This window comes from Panicum virgatum, chromosome 4K (genome assembly GCF_016808335.1).
Source record: "Panicum virgatum strain AP13 chromosome 4K, P.virgatum_v5, whole genome shotgun sequence".
In the NCBI taxonomy this organism is placed as follows: domain Eukaryota; kingdom Viridiplantae; phylum Streptophyta; class Magnoliopsida; order Poales; family Poaceae; genus Panicum; species Panicum virgatum.
Window position 1 is genome coordinate 17,421,750 of NC_053139.1, and position 19,347 is coordinate 17,441,096.

Genomic DNA, 19,347 nt, shown 5'->3' on the forward strand with positions numbered 1-19,347 from the left:
AATAATGCACGTCCGACCATATTGCCTAGCTAGTTGTTAGGCACATACATAACACACAGCTATAGTAAAATTATTTTTGTTTATACCATCACAATATAGACAGCTTCCTCACGTAGTCTCACATGCATAGACATAGTTTTTTTAAAGCTGCAATGAGTTGTTGGGTTAATTTACTCCTGCAGCCCACCTGAGATTCCCTTCAGGTGATGGATGAAGGCATTATTGCGCGAGCGGCTTAAAAATTAAAACCTGTCAATTCCAACGGAACTCATAATGCCGTCCTCGGCCTGAAACGATCGACCGACCAGAGCAAAAACAGAGATCAGCCAGACGCACTGTGAAAGAATGAAAATAAAAAAAAGAAAAACTAGACCTACGGGGGAGACCGCCCCTACAGCATTGCACTAAGAAGAAGACATTCTTACGCAGATCTAGAAAACCCCTGAATCCCTACCCCACCCATACATAGTGGCCCATTACCCGTGAGAAGAGCTGAACCCCAACTATGCTTTGGATATGTGACAAGTGAAGAAGTTTTTTTAACCTTAGTCTGAAATTTGCTCCCACCGGGAGTCGAACCCAAAACCTAGCGCCGGCTAACCAAGTCAGCTAGACGCACTGTGAAAGAATGAAAATGAAAATCATTTCTCTGACTGGCAGCTAAACTGAGAACGATACCAATGGTGTCATTTTGAAAGTTGATTACATGACGACCACACGGTTAACATTTGGTTTGACAGCTGTGGCATCAGGTAATCACAGAGGGACATATTCAGTGCTAGGTCAGATGCCTAGCTCTAAGAGGTTCAGCGTTAAACTGTGTTCCAGCATATTAAAGCCGAGCTCTTATGTTCAGATGTCGATTCTCATTTCTTGGATGGGAAATTATCAAATTACCAATAACCGACTAGGACGCCAGGAGTCTTTGTGTGGATGCCCAATCAAATGACATACTTAGGTATCCTTTTTGGCATCAGAAATGTCCTTTTGGTCAGGCTCACTCTCTTCCGACTTCCCATGGGTTGCTGCCTCTAGCATAGTCTTATTCTGTTTGGATACAGCCTCCAGGTTCTTCTTGAGCCTTCGAATATCTTTGACATAGTTGTGGAGCCGGTCAATGATTAGAGCAAGGAATAAGGAGTATCCTGAAAGAATGTGATGCTGTGAATTAGAAACTACCCATAAAACTTCACAAATTGCATCATAGAACATATATACTGTGTGCATGCAAGCGGAAGTGCGGAACTGCGATCTGAGTGGACTCATTGCTCACCGCGATCAATGAAACTAGTGGTTTTTTATGGTCACATACGGAAGGGAGTATAAATCCTACAGTTTTAGTCTGAATCAAATATAACAGCTGATATAAGTGTAATCATGTGGACTAAATTCATAAATATATTCAGGGATAAACTTGCAAAATTCTAAGCCAAGCAACCAGTGAATGAGGATGGGCACACAATGAATTCAAATATCTATTTAGCTGCTTTCTGGAGACACAAACGCACTTGCCTTAGATTTTCCCTGAATTACACTACTTTTATGTTTGTCAAGTGTTAAACAAGTTCCATATGAGAGTGCATCAACTTAAGGGTTGAATGACTAACAAATACAATGCACACAAAATAACAAATTTAAAGATGATTAAAAGATTAGATATGATGTAATGCCAAGGACAGGTTACCTCAAACATCCTTACTTTCATAGTGCAATAGAATTCTAAGAACAATCTTATAATAATATGCACAAAATATTCTGATACTGCACAATTGCATCTACTCATTTCACATTTAAGGCTTGGGACCAAACCATATTTGGATCCTTTGATGCTTTGGATCTCAAACAAACATGTTGTGTTTGAAGTTACTTGGGATCAACCTCAATTTAACTTAAAAAATAACCATATAATTGACAATACCCATGATCTGCATTGCAATATAAGACATAGATGTAGCAAAAGGGCATGTGTTCAGCTAACTGAAAAAAAATCATCAACATAAAGGGAGAGAATCCATGATCTACATTTACAACTTAAGGTTCAGAAAAGGGCCCCTGGAATACCGAAGATGCATGGTGCAGGAAAGAAAATCAGACACCCAAAACCAGGTTATTGTTTTTGTATTAGGATAGACTGCTCACAGAATGGAATTGATGACTGTAGAAGGGCATGCATTGTATCGTTGATGAAACGGGTCCAGCACAAAAGACTGGTTCTACCAATTATTCACACACATACTAGCATAAACTATGGGAGGGGAATACGAAACACTCCATGTGGAACTATTCTGGATTTAGCTTCTCCATTATGGCAGTGTTTGATTTTCCTTTGTGCAAGGATTCATAGAACAATGCATAGTACATTATAAAAGAATACTACAGGACAGGGTTTATAATGGTGAAGTAAAAAAACAACGGTCATGCGACAACCACATTTTATTGGTGTACAGTAACGCTATGATATTTCATCCTATAAAACCTGTTCGGATAGGGGGTCTGATATCCAAAACATTATACCAATTTAAATGAAATTCTGAAATTTCCTGGAGCAAAAGCCTCGTCCAGAAAGGGGACAAGTCTAATAAAACAGAGTTTTTTTTGTGGGCGTCTAATAAAACAGAGTTTACCCTGAGCTCAATTATCAATCTACACCACTTGGTGCAAACTGCAAAGTGAAATTTAAGGACATCATAAATGGAAATTTCGATATGCATCATCCCAGTATGTAGCCGGACGTGGCACTGCTAAACTGACATTTCAGAATAAAATCCTACGTTCCTGCATCGTACAACAAGATCAATTCACCCGTTCTCCAAATTCCTACACATGGGAAGCCTCACCAAAACAGCCGCCGCGACATTCACGATGATGGACCAAATCAAAGCGAGGAGAATGCGCCAGAGAATCAGGAACCGCGCGCACATACCCATGAGCGAGGCCTCGAGGAGGTGGCGCGCGAGGAGGACTTGGTCGGTGGGAGTGAGCCCCACGACCCCGGCGCCGTCGAGCTCCCCCTCGGCGCGGCCGCGGATCTGGGCCATGCTGTGGACGCTGGACGCGAGCACGACGAGAACAGTGGCCGCCACGGTGCGCACCATGACCGGCCCGCGGCCCCGCTTGAGGCGGTCCAGCGCGAGCACCGCGAGCTTCCGCAGCGGCGTCTTGAAGAGCAGAGTCGCCGCCACGGCGGCCTCCGCGGCGAGCACCGTGAAGAGGAGCTGAATCATCGCGCCGGGCGGCGGGCCGTCGGCGGAGGGAAGAGAAGGAAGATGAGCCGAGGAGGCCGGGGTTTGTTGGATCGAGGCGTCCGTTCCCCTTTTTCTTGACGACTGTCGCCGGAGCCGTGCCTTGCCTACCGCGTGGTTGGTTTTGGAATCTAGAAGAGCAGAGTAGTGGGGAACTGGCAATACCGGGAAAGCGAGGAAGGAGAACGAGATTGCCGGTTTTGTTAATCCTGGAGCGGCATTCTTCGGAGTAGACGGTTTTGTTAGACCGTTGTTGCCCGTCTGGGACTTGGAAGTTCTTTAGGCAGCGAGCCAATAATCATCGACCTTATTGATCTAGTAGGATAGTAGGAATCCACGCCAAGTATCTCTCTATGACCTACTAAGATTTTGCAGAAATTAAGAGTATACTTGGCTCCTAAGCAAGCCCTGTCTTACCTTGCTCAGTTTGGCTTCTGATCAAGATTATGTGCTGGCCGGATGGGAGAGTCAAAATTGCTTGCTCGTGAAAGTAAGGAATAACTTGTTGAAAAAATTCATTCTATAGCATCGAAAGAACATTATTTCCGAAAAATACTATCGAACGATCTCCGTTCTGTGAAATAGCACCGAAAATGAACCGGTACCTCAAATTAGCATTCCGTCACATTTAGCCGCTAACACCGTGATCAGCGTATGTACCCTTTCATGTTGATGGTCTCGTGGACCCAAGCTGGAGCATTGCGAGGCTGCTACCATCCGCCAGATGGTCTGTCACACCCTGAAATTTTTGAATTTCAGGATGTGATTAAAATTAAAAAAATAAATAATCAATTTTCTCATAATTTTAAAATTTTAGCAACATTTTCTTTTCTTCACAGGGAATTTAGTAAAAATAAATAAAGTTTGTTTGAATAAAAAAAAATAAAATGAAGTTGGTTGTGTGTTGCACTCATGCTACCCTTGCATTGTTTTAATGTTGTGGTTCAATTTGAATTTGAATTCTTCAAATGTGAATTCAAATTGAATTTGTTTGAATCTCTTGCAAAAGAAAAAAAAAGAAAAAAAAGAAAAAAAAACATCTTTCGGCCCAAAACGCCTCAGCCGGCCCAGCTCCTTTCCTTTCTTCTTTTCCCGCGGCCCATTTCGCCCCGCCGGCCCGTTTTGCCTTCCCCTTCCCGCCGGCCCACTTACTTCTCCCAGCCCAGTTCGGCCCCCTCTCTCACTCTCACTGCCACGTGGGCCCCGCTCGTCGGGCCTTTCTCCTTCCCCGTGCGCAGCCAGGGCTCTGGTGGAGTCCACGCCCGTCCCGACCCCGCGCCGCCGCAGCCTCGGCGTGGCCCGCACGCCAAGGCGCCTCCGCGCCCCTATAAAAGGGACCCGCGACTCCCCCTTGACTCCCCAAGCCGCAACCGCCACCTCTCGCCCTGCGCTAAACCCTAGCTAAGCTTGCCTTCGCCGCCGCTTCGGAGTCGCTCGCCGCGCCGCCGCTCCGCCGCCTCCCCGTTGTTTTTGAGTCATCCCGGAGCTTTGCGTCAAGGTAAGAAGTCTCTCCGGTCATCCTTTTCCCCGTTTTCCCATCTCTGCGCACACATGCACGCTCGCCGGAGCTCTGCTCCGCCTCTGCTCCGCCGCCGTGCGCGTTCACCGCCGGCAGCCAGCGCCGCCGCCCAAACTCCCTGAGCCGCTTGCATCCGTCAGATGGAGATCCAACGGTTCATATTAGGTTCGATCAAGTCAATCCAACCCAAATACCGGTCAACAGTGGATCTTTTTCAAATAAGCCCCTCCATTTTATGGAAATCAATCCGCCGTTCAAGTTAGTTCAAAAGTATTTCTAAAACAGCCCTTTGTTTTATGTTTTAGACCCTGACCTTTTAGGAAATAGAACCCGCAGTCCTGCTTAGGTGTTTTTACGTGCTAGCCCTTGAAGTCTATGGTTAATTAGGTTTTAGCCCCTGGTTTCTTCAGATCTAGCCCCTGGAAGTTCAAAACTCTCACAAACAAGTCCCTGGTGCACTGTTTTAGCCATATCTTTCACGTTTTAACTCCGTTTTCATCGATTCTCGCGCTCACGTGATCCTTGTGACGTGTGCGATAGTTTTATAACCTTTTTTATCCTCTGTGAGCACACTTTGTTGCATCTTACAAATCTTTTCCGCTAGCTCTTAACTCTATAGTTAATCGCGACTAGATCCCTGAAGCATCGTTTATCCCATAGAATCGCCGTTTTAGTTCCGTTTTCCGCGTTTCTGGCGCTCCCATAACCGTAGCAGTGAGCCCTATCCTTTAGTGCGTTCTTTTAAAGCTTTTTATCTTGTTTGGTGTATTGTTCTTAGATGTATCTTCTTGTTTGCCCGAAGTTTGCTCCAAGTAGAAGGATCGCTGTTTGAAGATTGAAGATCAAGAGTTCCAAGTGAGCAAAAGTTGAAGGGCAGTAAGAGTAGCTTTTCGTTGGAGAAAGGCAAGTGACCCTAACCATACTTCTATCTATGCTTTATTTACAAGAGTACTATGATTTAATTGGAATATGGAGAACCACCCAAGAAAACCGTACAACCACAATACTATATGGCTCTGGTCTTGGCTTATTAATTAGAGACTCTAGCTTGTGACAATCTTACCGAAAGGGCAAGAGGGGATGCATCGACGGGGTATAGCTCGGTCCTCTTGGGGCAATTGGTATTGTTTAATGGTCCTTTGGCAAGGTACCACCTCATTAGGACAGTGTTATGACTGCTTTGGCTTGAAACCTTAGCGGATTGTCATGGGTTAGGGAATCTTTGTAAAGGCCTCGTAGCGTCCCTATGCAATCACACCTCGGAAGTGTGGTATTGTGCCTAGCTAGCACATTGCGTGGTTGGGTTCAAAGTTCTTCGGAACTTTTACGCGAATTGTGGTGAAAGTGTACAACCTCTGCAGAGTTAAAACTAACCGGTTAGCCGTGCTCACGGTCAAGAGCGGCTTGGACCCTCACATGATTAATAAACTTAAAGATGGATTTAAATCACTTTCTAGTTATTTCTTGTGGCCTTGCTGAGTACCAACCATAAGTGTACTCACCCTTGCTTACTGCTGCTCAGAAGGAGAAGGTTTATGAAGTTTTCTGAAGATGTTGCTGAGTTCTAGGCGTACGCAACCCCCAGTCGATTGCCTGTGAAGTTTGGAGCCTTCGTTTCCAGGATAAGCTGTATAACTCTGATAATCTTTTAATTGTTGTTTTTACGTGATACTGTTACTGATTAATCACTTATAATGTCTCTATATGTATGAAACTTGATCCTGGCATACATATAGTTATGCATTCGGTTTTGTCCTTAAAATCGGGTGTGACATGGTCTAGGCGAGGAACCGTAGTTTGGCCTTGTTTGGATTCTTTCTAAAATCCCTGGAAAAGCCACTTCTAGTCTCCGTATGGAGGGCTAAATGAAGTCTATTTGCAAAACCTCTTCACAGATGGGTGTAACATTTCACGACGAATCTAATGACGGTAATTAATTGATGATTGACTACAGTGATGCTACAGTACTATCCTCTAATTATGCGTCAAAAATTTCATTAGATTCTTCAGGGTTCCTAGAGTAGGAGTTCTAGAGTTGGTTTTGTAAACTGGCTTTGTTTGACACCTCTAAATAGTGGTCAAACCCCGTTCTTGGAATTCTAGAACACAAACTAAGGGCCTGTTTGGCTCCAGGACTTTTTCCAAAAGTCCCTATCACATCAAAAGGAATCTTACTATTTTATATTATTAAATAAAATCTGTTTATAAATGTTTTTTGACAGCTGAGTGCTTTTTCGCGAGACGAATCTAATGAGCCTAATTAATCGATGATTGGCTACAGTGATGCTACAGTAACCATTCGCTAATCATAGATTAAGATACATCATTAGATTCGTCTCGCAGTTTAGCCCCAGGGTTCTGCAGTTAGTTTTATAATTAATATTTATTTAATACTTCTAAATACTAAAAAGTCCCTGGGACTTTTTTGAAGTCCCTGTTCCTAAACACCCCCTAATGAGGGCTTTGTTTGGCCTAATCCAACAGTTGGTCCACTCTCCAAAGTTTTGTGGGACCCATGTACTCGGTTGAGATCCTCTGCTGCAGTGACTGACACGTGGCCCCGATGGATGCTCGAGCCCGCACGCAGTGACAATGTCACTCTGCGATCGACTGCAGAGGAACTGATTCCGTACTCGATTGAGATCCTCTGCAGTCGGCTGCAGTGATCGGCGCATGGGCCCGATGGATGCACAAGCCCATACGCAGTGACAATGTTACTCTATAGTCGACTGCAGAAGGACTGATTCCGTACTCGATGGAGATCCTCTGCAGTCGGCTGCAGTGACTGACGTGTGGCCTTGATGGACGCTCGGGCCTGCACGCAGTGACAATGTCACTCTACAGCTGCAGAGGAACTGATTCCATACCCAATTGAGATCATCTGTAGTCGGTTGCAGTGACCGACGCGTGGCCCCGACGGACTCCCGGGCCCGCATGCAGTGACAATGTCACTTTGCAGTCGACTGCAGAGAAATTGATTCCATACTCGATTGAGATCCTCTGCAATCGGCTGCAGTGACCGACGCGTGGCCCCGACGGACGTCCGAGCCCGCATGCAGTGACAATGTCACTCTGCAGTCGACTGCAAAGGAACTGATTCCCTCATCTCTCCCTTTCTTTCCACCTTTGCTATCCTGCATATCCTCTCGCACCTAATCCTCAAGCTGCAGCAAGCCGGCCATGCTAGGCCGCCGACTTGGCGACTTCACACCCGCCTCTGCAGGTTCAAGCGCACCTCCGTCGGTTCAACTGTGGTCATATAGCGTGCTCCACCGTCGACCTCCCATGCACCTCCGCTAGTTCAACAGCAACTTTGCTGCACCCTCTGTCGCTGGCCTCGCACTCGTGCATGGCCACGCCACATTCTCCGCCCTTGGCTTCGCGCCGCCTCCACTAAATAATCGTGCGTCGCCGTACCATGCGCTCGCCTCCACCCACTCATGATCTGCCGCTAGCCGCCCGACCGCTTCCACCTGCTCAAACGTCACCTTGGGCTCACCACACTCCACACAACTGCCTCACCGACCGCTCCACCGCGACTCGCCCAGCGCTGCTGTTCAACAACGCAGCTCTGCAATCCGCATGGTGTTTGAGGCGCTGGAGCCTATAGGGAAGCACTGGGGCAGGGATGCACTCGGCCCCAGATGCATGGTGAATGGGCATCGTGCGTGATGGGATAGCGCCACCTACGGGTAGGGTGAGTTCGCGGCCGGTGGCAGCGGGTAGCGATGGAGGTGGATGCGGAGGGTGGACTTGGGACAGAGCAGGAAGAAAGACATTCGTGATGGACGATTTAGCGGAAAATGTGACGTAATGTTAGTTTGGGGTAACATTGATTCTTTCGGTACTATTTTATGCAACCGAGATCTTTCAATGGTATTTCACAGAAACGATGTTTTTTCGGTGCTATAGAACCAATTTTCTCTTCACCTTTTATGTATGAAACGATCAAAATACACTTGTAAAGGTGCCTTTTAGTATTTCTAGAACATTCCTATAATATTCTTGTGAGGGCAAAATAGAAAATCATGTTTCAGGGAATGTGAAGTGGCAAATATTTTGAAACAAATAAAATGGTCAAAAGTGACAAGTATTTGGAAATGGATGTTGGTATATATTTCAAATATGGTTGGTCAATCTTATCTCTTTTTTTCCAAAAAAACACTAATCTTTTTTTTGAGAAACACAGTACAGACGCAGACGCTCACAAATACGCACGCACACTCATCCCTATGAATACACGCACGCAGCCCTACCCCTATGAGCACCTCCGAGAGACTGAGCCGGCAAATCCTCGAGATTGACGAAGTCACCACAGGCGTTCCGCTGTCGACGGGAACGTCGCCTACCACTGAAAGCACAAACGCCGTTAAATCCTAGAAAATTCGCTCTCACGGGGAGTCAAACCCAGGACCTCATGTGCTACTGAGGCTCTTGTAACCATTAGGCTACATGCCCTTTTGCAAAAAAAAACACTAATCTTACTCAGCGTCTAGAGAAACTGGGCCGGCCTTCAAGAGTAAGTTTAAGATGGCTTTAATAAGTGCACTGTAATTCCTCTTGTACTGGCCCATATAAATCCAGCCCATTCTCTCGATGTTCCGTACGTCCCGGCCCGAGACCGCATCCACACCCATGCCCACCACCGCTCCTCCTCTCTCGGGCGAAGGGGAAGCGCATCCCGCCGCCGCGCAAGCCGAAGGAGAGCTCCCGGGCGCCGCTACCAATCTACCATGTCGTCGATGATGTCTGCGCTGTCGAACTGGCTGGTGAACCCGCGCCGCAACCCGCTCGCGCGTCTCCACATGCACGCCGTCTCCTCGCGCCTTAGGAAATACGGTGACCCCGGATCCGATCTGGCCTCCATCCTGCCAGGCTCCCTTTTTGGTTTCGTCCTTTTCTTCTTGTTCCCCTGATCTGAACGGGCGGTTGGCTCTGTTGTGTGTGTTTGTTCCCGTTGATTTTCCCATTCCACCTGTTCAGATGGCTGGGCTAGTGGTTGAGGATGGTTGAACCGATGGCTTGGAAAAGGCGGCTGCAGCCAACAGCCCAGCCAACCCAGCTTCAAGCTCAATTTCTTTCCCCTTTACTTTCTTTTTTTTGAGAAACCAGGAATATATATTACATAAACTTCTTAATGTTTACATTAAATCTTACAAAGACCCTCTCAAAGAAAATGAAACTACAACCCAGACTTTGCAAGATCAAGGTCCTCCCAGTTGAACTTGTTGCCGGCGATCGGAGCAGCTTGCAGTATGAAATCGATCTCTTTCCGGACGATAGCTCTTCACAATTTTTCGATGCCACCATGAGTCGCATATCGAGTGCATCGACATGCTGTAAGATCGATGAACGCTCTGGCTGAAGAAGATGGTCGCCGACCATCACATCGCCAGTAAAACAAGAAATCTGGCGCCTCAAAAGCCACCAGCAGCCCTGACTCACCGGAGAAAGATACAAACCAAAGAGAAGCAAAACCACCACTGAAGGTGGGAACCAAACCCAACCTGGTTTCTCTACGAGTTGGTAATCAAACCTTCCAAAATTTCTCCACATATGTATTGCTGTGATTTGGATTACAGATCCAGCACTGTCGCTGGCACCATGGGCACCAACAGCACCAGGAAAAACACGAGGAAATCCAACACCGACGCAGAAGATAGAAACAATAACAAACTCGTCGATGTTGAAAACCACACAAAAGATATAACCATCAAGCACCACAAGCACCTCAGATAGCACCAGGACTAGCTCACCAAGACCACAGGCAATACTAGGGAAAAATCTGGAAGGGACAAAAGCTTACCGACGAGATCTTCACCGGTAAAAAATCCAACCTTATTCTAAATAAAACTACTCTATTAAAAGAGGATATGTACACCACCCACCGAATCCGTCCTTCCCCAAGCACATCGGCGCCAAAAAGGCTGCAGACGGCGAGGAAAAGCAGCGAATCCGGCAGGAACTCGAGAACTCGCCGGCGCGTCGCCTCTCTCAGCTGTTGGGGAACAGACGCTCCGAGAGAGAAGACGGACACGGGAGACGGTTGGTTATTTCTTTTCCCTTTACGACAACCCAGCTTTCGTTTTGGGCTAGGAAACATTCATTTGGGCCGTCATAAGGCCTAAACGTGCGCGTTTCACTGCTCACGCTTTCTTCAAAGCCCATCTTACGCACCTTCCTTTCTCCTCCTCGCCGTCGCCGCAATAAACCCCAGCAAGAAACCGCACCCCGCCTCGCCGCCGGCGCCTCACCGGAGACGGCACCCATGGCCTCCAGCCGGGCGCTCCACTTCCTCACCCCCTACCGCGGCATCTCGTCGACCCCGCACCTCGCCTCCCTCGGCTGGTTTGACAAGATCAAGTCCACCTTCACCGGCAAGAAGCCCGAGGCCTCCGAGGCAGACTCCTTCACCCTCATCAGTAAGTCGACGATGCGCCCGAGCTCTGCTTCGGCTCCTCTCTCTCTAGGCTAAGGGGCTAACGGCGAAGCGCCGGCTTGACCCACTTCGCGGATTGGGTCTGATTTACAGAGTTCGCGGACACGATGGAGATGGCGAGGAAGGTGGGGACGTTCAAGAACTTCGTCGCCGGGCGGGCCAGCGAGGCCACCGTCGTCAACGCCTTCGAGAAGCATTCCGCCGTGCTGCGCTACCTCGGCGCCATCGACCCCACTGGCGAGGTACACTGATTTGTTTTTTCTTTCTTTTCTTTTTATTTTTTGGGATAGAGGGGTTGGAGATTGATTGATGATCTGTGCTGTAAATTTTCTTCAGAAACTCCAAAATACTGACAAGATTAACGCGACCAAGCACTGCAACTGCACGATTGCTGATGTGGAGCACATACTGGCCAAGTATACATGGGCGAAAGAGGCACAGAAGAAGATGGCAAAGCTCAAGGAAGAAGGAAAGCCATTGCCAAAGACATTTAATGAGGTAACTATAAGAAGACCGTCAAGGATATGGAGCTTTTTGTGTTATTACGCTTGTGTGGGACATGGAGCTATGTGTATTATTAAGCTTGTGTCAGATGACTGCAAAATACACTCTTGAGGGGTATTGGGGATTGTTAATTTGTTCAATTTGAATTATAGTCTATAATTCTACAATGTATTTACAATGTATTGAAGAGGCAAAAATGGACATTATAGAGAATTAAGGCTAACAAATAAAGACATAGAAGAAAGTGAAGGGAGGAAAAACAGAATATATAAGTAGAGTGCATATTTTCAGTAATGCAAAGTTGTAGGCACATTCAGCTGGATAAAGGGAATTATATCATACCAAAAGTGACGTGTGATGTTACAGATTTATAAAGAAGGAAATGCAGTACCCTAGTTTTTCCATATTAGCTTGAAATTTTTCATCATTAAACTTTTTAATTGGTATGTCAAGGTGTTGACATAATTTGGGAGCAGCAGACTGATTAGGCTTCTGGTACCCTTTTCTTTATTTTCAGTTTTTGTGTGGTCATGTTTGATATATCTGACTTCTGATCTTGCTCCGTTTGACACATGCTATTTTTCGTGTCTGCTTCATGGTAAACAACTTTCTGGATTATATTTAAGGAGCTTTGTAAAGTCTAAGTAACCCATTTGTGTTGTGAAAAGTGTTGGATGCCATTATATAATATTCTATTTTTTTTCTTCTTCTATTAACACCAGATTTCGATCTCCTTTATTGCATTTTCATTTAGATTTTTTTTTCATTTTGCTGGATCGTTTGGTAATTCTAACCATACCTTTGTTTCATTGTTTGTAGATCCAAAATCTAATGGGTTCTACACCAATGGACGTCGGCCGATCTAATCTGGCGAAGAGTGGTCAGATAAGTAGGAATGCTCTCTGCCCATGTGGTTCTAAGAAACGATATAAAAGGTTTGCTTCAAGAACTAGTACCATTACTAAACTGCCATGCCGCTCTTTGATTGATGACATTTTCTATTGCTGCGATTCACATGTGCTGTAATGCCTGCAATATGGTTTACTCATGGATAATGATCGGCACATTGTATAGTTGTTCTTTTATATGAATATGAATGATTTTAGTGTAATAGTATAGTATTGTAGTATTATTTGTTGTGGAATCTGACTAAATAGTAGATTTTGACAAAAGGATAACTTTTGAAGTCTACGGATTTTGACAAAAGTAGGCATTAGTTTTGAAGTGTAAGGATTCTTACTGACGACCATAATCTAGTTTGTTTTCCTCGCATTTTTATGACAATTTGTTCTTTGCTGCCAGGTGTTGTGGAGCTTCATAAGGTGAACAATCATGCTTTTGTTGTTTGCTTGGACGGGATGAAGGCCGGTGGCAGCATTTAGGTTTGCTGTGATCAAGAAAGGCCTTTTGGCAATTCTGAATGTGAGCATGCAGCTATTTCCTCGACAAACCGTATGAGCAGCCGAGCATGTGACTTTTAAACTTGTAAAACACCATATGTGAGCCCTGTACTTTGTGAAAAACCTTTGCTCGAATTGTGTGATTTCTTAGTTGATTTGATTCGTCCTTGCTGATGAATCTGAGTAACATCCATTTAGCTTGTTCAGAGTTCTCAAACAAGGCCTGAGACCCTGAGTATGTTTTTTTTTTTTTGAAAATAGACCCTGAGTATGTTTTAGGCTTCGCTGTTGCTCAACATTTTCTGTTCTAGGTGGCATAAGGAGTTATGATAGATGAATCTGAATAAAGTAACTGGCTTTTGCTTCACATCTTATCATTGATGAAATTTTGCTTCTGCTAGGGCATTACTCTGTTTCTGTTTTTCTTTTCCTTTCTTTTTTTGAAAAACGCTGTTATTGTGTTTTGTTGACTACTCAAGAAACCTGCAAATATTGTGCATCCTGTACTAGTAGAAGCGTTCAGCGCCTGGGCTTAGGAGGTTCTTGGGCAGTGGCTGCGTGATGGTGATGGCGAGTTATGGGAGGTGGTGGCGTGGCGCACAACTGGTGTACGGATAAGGTAGAGCTGGCTTAGGAGGTTCTTGTAGGCGAAGTCCTTAGGCTTCCTCCAACGGTTCCCCCCATCCAACTCCCCCTAAATGTACTTTTTATTATTTTTTACTACTTCTCCCTAAAAGATTCCTCCCCCTATAATTCCTCCTCTCCAACCATTCTCTCTATACATTCCCCCTAAACCAACTACCATCATTTTGTATTCATTTGAACTTCTCATTCGAAAACAACGTATATGGACTATACGCGATGCGTATTTGTATAAATGAACAGTACCAATTTTAATTCAGGCATGCATTTTAATATTGGCGTTACAATTAATTTGTCATTAATTTTTAATTCCTATTAAAATGTAATTATTTAATTCAAAGGCTTGAGGTCGAAGAATCGTACCAGTTCTGCTGTGCATTTGTCATGATACGGGAGTAGCTTGTGTTGGAAGGAAGTCGGAGGCTTGTGACAGAAGCTTGGCTGAATCTTGCGGAGGAAGATTCTTCCATCGCAAGCTTCTAGCGCTATATAATCGACGCTGGGCAACCCAAATGTATTGACCCACTCAGTTGATCCTATCTGTTGTGAACCACAAACACTATGGCGGATGACAACCTCACCACCGCCGCGATCTTCCAGTGGGTGAGTAGTAGTAGAGCTAGGCTACTGATCGACGATGATGACGACACCACCGTCGTCGGTCACATCATCCACGAAGAAGAAGCAAGGCGCCGGGAAGGCGGGAGGCGTGGTTCCATTCCCGGTCACATCGTGATCGACCGGGAACATGGTTCTGGGCATGCAAGGATCATGGCGGACTACTTTGTAGAGAACCCGGTGTACACTGATGCTCAATTCCGCCGCCGGTACTTGTCATTTTTTGTTCTCGTTGTGCGTAGGGGGAAAAGTTTTGTTTGCTGACTCATGCTATTTGTGTAGGTACCGAATGAGGCGTGCCTTGTTCCTTCGCATCATGGAAAGCGTGACGGCGAGGGACCCTTGGTTCTCTTGCCGGCCTGATGCGACGGGGAAAATGGGTCTATCCCCGTTCCAGAAGTGCATCGCGCCATTACGCATCCTGGCGTACGGTGTTCCGGCCGATGCGGTTGACGAGTATGTGCGCATCGCAGAGTCCACCTCGTTGGAGGCTCTGAATCGGTTTTGCGCAGCGGTGATTGAGCTCTTTGAGGAGCAGTACCTCCGCGCACCTACTGCGACGGATGTCGCAGCTCTCCTTGCATTCAACAGCACTCGTGGGTTTCCGGGTATGTTGGGGAGCATAGATTGCATGCATTGGGAGTGGAAGAACTGTCCAACCGCTTGGAAGGGCATGTTCACTGGCCGTGGGAAGCAAGCCTCGATGGTGCTAGAGGCAGTGGCTTCCCATGACCTATGGATATGGCATGCATATTTTGGGATGCCCGGTAGTAACAATGATATCAATGTGCTGCATAGGTCCCCTCTATTTCGTAGGCAGATTAGGGATGAGGCACCCCCCGTGCACTTCACCGTAAATGGCAACACCTACAATATGGGGTACTACCTAGCAGATGGGATTTACCCTGATTGGCCAGCTTTTCTTAAAACTGTTCGTCACCCCATGACGAACAAAGATTGTCGGTTCGCCCAGGTTCAGGAGGGGGCACGCAAGGACATCGAGCGTGCTTTCGGAGTTTTGCAGGTTCGGTGGGGGATCATTCGTGGACCTGCTTACGGTTGGGACCGGTACAGGCTGAAGAACATCATGATGGCGTGCATCATCTTGCACAATATGATAATTGATGACGAGCGCGGTGAGAACCTACCGTACGTGTACGACAGCAATGGTCCACCGGTGCAGCCTTTCAGGTCTGTTACTCGCGAGCAGACTGATTTCATCGCGGCCCACCATAGGCTACGTGACCGTGACACGGCACACAAGCTCAAGCGCGACCACATCGAGCATATTTGGTCCTTGTTTGGGTCTTCTTAGCTGTATGATGTCTGCTAGTTTCTTCGGATTTACATATGAAGTACCTTAGGCTTGTATTTGAATAATGTAGTCATCTGTTGTCTTCATGTTGAGAGTAGATGTTCCATGTGTTTGTTACGTTTGAAGTTGTTATGTACTTTTCCGAATTGTCTTTAAGACCTTATGAATGCAAGTCGCGTGTTTATTGTCATTCATGTTTTAACATTATCAACACAGAGAAAATGGGGAGGGAGAGAGATACTGCAGCCTGCAGGGCAGGGAGGGCGCCCTCCCCTTGCGCTGACCAGGGGGCTGCTAGTGTGTGTACTCAAGAAGAAGCTATAAACGTAGTAGATAGAAAAGCGTGGACTCACACACTAAAAAGTTGAAAACAATATGTAGTAGTTTGCAACATATAGCAAGTCCGAACTAAAAAGTTGACAACATCAGGACGTAGTTCACAGTACAACACGGGTCCAAATGAAATAGTTCAGAACAAATCCAACGACAAATGAAATAGTTCACAGTACAACACGGGTCCAAATGAAATAGTTCAGAACAACATCAGGACGTAGTTCACAGTAAAAGTAATAGAACAATCTACGGAGCATCTTTGTTGCGTGCACCCCACCGCTGTAAAATCTCTCGCTGCATTGCCTCGTACAGGACACGCTGTCCGGGATTGCAAGTGGTCAGGTCAATAGCCATGATGCGCTCGTCCCGTAACTCCTGCTCCCGGGCATCTTTTTTCTTCTTCAACTCAATGTGCTCTTCCTGAATGGTAACCAACCGGTCCATTTTGCTTGCCACAGAACCGTCAAATGTCCTGATCAAGTCCATCTTCTGGATGTGCATTGCAGACAGCATAGAAGAGAACTCGGACCCTGCATCACTAGGAGACCCACTGGAGCAAGTCCGTTTGCCTGACCTCGAAATGTCCCTCCCCGGAGGCCTCTTGGAAGTACCAATCTGACTCTCGCTCCCGGCTTCCCCACATCCAGATTCTGTGAGATCGATGGGCGCATTAACATCTTCGGGGACCCGACCTCGGTCCAGCTTTCCACGGTTGTTTAGGTCCATCCACTTAGGTTCGTTGCGAAGCATCTCCCAGCAGTGGATCGTGCTGAACGGCCTATCTTCGAGACTATTGTACAACTCAATGGCTGCTGCGATCTGCACCAAAATGAAATAACAGTAAGCAAGTACCAAGGGTCATATTGACAAGTAAGTTCATGATAAGCATTACAAACAAAGGGTTATAGAAATCTGACCTTGTCCATATCGCTGTAGCCACTGCGCCTCTCATTAAGGACATTGTTGTAGTGGCTCTCAAACTTATTTGCTTGTTCCTTAATATCAGACCAGCGACCCTCAAGGCTGCGAAGGGAGCGGATAGGGTAGATGGGCCCTTTATGGGCATTGTAGTTCCGTTCAATGGCCTTCCAAAATGAAGCCTTGTGCTGGCCCGCGCCTGGAACATACCCATACATGAGAAACACATGGTTAGTCCTTTAAAAAATGTGCAGCTGAAACAAATTCACATTGACACATCACCTTTAACTGCATCCAAGCTCACATTGAGCCAGCTGGACACTAGGTTTTTGTCTTCCTCGATTGAAAAGTTGTTTTGCTTCGGTCTGGACACAATTTTCTTGCGCGCCTTCCCCGAACCACCTTGGCTGGAACCGGGCTGAAAGGCCGGACTACCAGCTGCTGCACCCGGTGCTTCAAAATTAATATTGAGCATGTCTTGATAAGGTGTGTTGGAGGGACCAGAGAGGTCCGGGAGGCCCGTCTGGAAGTCCCACCCGCCATCCATGGCCCTGGACAAGAAGCATGCCAAGCGTTGATGACAAAAACAGGATTGGTCAGCCATTATGAGATGCAAAAGGAACCAAGATATCTCACAGTTAACATAGCGCAAGCATGTTAACCAGGAAAACATAAGCAGCAGCACAAATATCTCACAAATAACATTGCACATATAAATCACAGCCGAAACGAAACATAATACATGCCCGAGTAGAAGCAGTTCCTTCGATGCAAAGCAGTTTTAGTAACCTAGCAGGCTGTGCTTATGATCTGTCTATGATCTAATCTACCAAAAAAATCAGTATTATCAACAAAATTCAATACTGTCAAGACCACACTCATTGAAGGGGTTTAGGCTGTCATATTAAATTCAGTACTATGATGTTATCTGTCAAAAACAATAAGAAGAACTTAAAATGTAACATTTTAATTGCATACTGTACTAACATGGATGCAGAGTAACAAAAAGATTGGAAAATTACTAGTTATGATAAGTTACAATCATAATTATTGATCTAGCCGACATAACTGAACAACATGTTGGGGTGCATTGCTAAAGAATCATTGCAATTTCCAAAGCCGTGCATAATTACTAGAAATTTCTTTCCCAACCCATCTATTCCCCCTACAAACAGACATCGAAATACCAAGACAAAGATTCCTATATGCAACTGCCGTGCAGATCAATGAAGGAACATTAACAATCGCTGCATATTTCTATCACAGTACAAGGAAAAATTATTTGCAATTCATAGGACTCATAACACTACAGAGAACAAATGAGCTCACAAGTTTCCCTAGATCAGTACCTAGAGATCTACATGTTCATGTGCTGGATTTTTCCAAGAACGTAATCAAAGGTCAATAAACTAAATCAGTCCCTAGATCTACATGTTCTTGGATTTTTCCAAAAACGTAATCAAAGCTAAATCAGTCCCTAGATCTAGGATCCGTTCCCCATTTAGGTTGCAAAATCAAAGGTCAATAAAGTGGAATCAACGCCAACTGCAGAGCACCTTGGAGATTTTCGGAAAACGAAAGTTGCAGCGGAGACTTACCTTGCAGATCGGGCCTTCTTCGGGGGAGGCTTCGGCGACGAGCTCTGCGACCGCCGCCGGATGCCGCAGCTCCGCTTCTTCCCCCGGTTTCCGGATCTGCTTCCCGCGCGCGACGAGCTCCTGGATTTTCCCCCGCTAGGCCGGCCCTCCACGCCCGCCACCTCGCCGGACCTCCCGCCGCACCCGCCGACCAGATCTACCGCCACCACCTCACCCACCTCGCTCCCCGCCTCCAGCTTCGCGGATCCTACCTCCCGTGGGCTAGCCAAACGGCCGGCGCCCCAGACTTCCCCGCCGCCGCCGCCGCCGCGCGCGTCCACGGGTTCGCTCCCTGCGCGCGAGAGAGGGAGGTTGCAACGGCTCGCGCGTCCAGGGACGCCGAGCTCCCTCCACATTTGCAGAGGCCAAGCCGCTCACCGGATGTGGGGGGGCGATGTGGGGTGTCCCGTTGGAGCGTACCCGGGGAGGACTGTGCACGGTATGTGGGGGGAAGGGGCCGTTTTCGGTGTCCCGTTGGAGGTAGCCTTATGCAATGACTTGGATGGCATTTGCTAATTGCTACTAATAACATTGCCTTCTACATAGGGGTGGTAAAGGGCCCAACATTTTGAACTAGAAAATCTAAGGATCGGGCCCTAAAAGGGCCGGGCTCTAAACATATGTATTTTTGAACTAAAAATTTTAAGGGCTTTATTGGGCTGTGAAGAGGCCATTAGGGCCATGGCCCATTACCACCCCTACTTCTACGAAGTGAGAAGTATACTTTTACGCTGCAGACCGCCGGCGAGATCTTTGATCCTCTGATGGCCTCGGAAGGCT

At 46.5% G+C, this 19,347-nt stretch overlaps 5 protein-coding genes across 6 annotated transcripts; 2 read left to right on the top strand and 3 right to left on the bottom strand.

Moving 5' to 3' along the window:
* Positions 1–635: 635 nt before the first annotated feature.
* On the bottom strand, positions 636–3,483 carry LOC120703337. Its single transcript, XM_039987372.1, has 2 exons — positions 2,924–3,483; positions 636–1,145 (listed from the first exon to the last, which is right to left on the bottom strand). Exons 1-2 carry the CDS (start codon positions 3,222–3,224, stop codon positions 955–957), a joined length of 492 nt encoding a protein of 163 aa, XP_039843306.1. The 5' UTR covers positions 3,225–3,483; the 3' UTR covers positions 636–954.
* A 7,431-nt stretch (positions 3,484–10,914) lies between these two features.
* LOC120703338 lies at positions 10,915–13,476 on the top strand. Of its 2 annotated transcripts, XR_005686907.1 has the most exons (6): positions 10,915–11,183; positions 11,294–11,442; positions 11,537–11,698; positions 12,524–12,639; positions 13,007–13,080; positions 13,141–13,471. XR_005686907.1 is itself a non-coding variant. In XM_039987373.1 (5 exons), exons 1-5 carry the CDS (start codon positions 11,030–11,032, stop codon positions 13,023–13,025), a joined length of 600 nt encoding a protein of 199 aa, XP_039843307.1. In that variant the 5' UTR covers positions 10,915–11,029; the 3' UTR covers positions 13,026–13,476. The 2 variants fall into 2 exon arrangements, 1 of the variants encoding a protein (XP_039843307.1); XM_039987373.1 differs by having other exon boundaries at positions 13,007–13,476.
* A 127-nt stretch (positions 13,477–13,603) lies between these two features.
* Positions 13,604–15,679, top strand: LOC120701980 (protein ALP1-like). The gene is made up of 2 exons (XM_039985765.1): positions 13,604–14,573; positions 14,647–15,679. The coding sequence occupies exons 1-2, from the start codon at positions 14,308–14,310 to the stop codon at positions 15,677–15,679; spliced, it is 1,299 nt and encodes a 432-aa protein (XP_039841699.1). The 5' UTR covers positions 13,604–14,307.
* A 579-nt stretch (positions 15,680–16,258) lies between these two features.
* LOC120701981 lies at positions 16,259–17,148 on the bottom strand. Its single transcript, XM_039985766.1, has 2 exons — positions 16,930–17,148; positions 16,259–16,831 (listed from the first exon to the last, which is right to left on the bottom strand). Exons 1-2 carry the CDS (start codon positions 17,146–17,148, stop codon positions 16,259–16,261), a joined length of 792 nt encoding a protein of 263 aa, XP_039841700.1.
* LOC120701982 lies at positions 17,125–18,923 on the bottom strand. Its single transcript, XM_039985767.1, has 2 exons — positions 18,529–18,923; positions 17,125–17,481 (listed from the first exon to the last, which is right to left on the bottom strand). The coding sequence occupies exons 1-2, from the start codon at positions 18,921–18,923 to the stop codon at positions 17,196–17,198; spliced, it is 681 nt and encodes a 226-aa protein (XP_039841701.1). The 3' UTR covers positions 17,125–17,195.
* Positions 18,924–19,347: the final 424 nt, after the last annotated feature.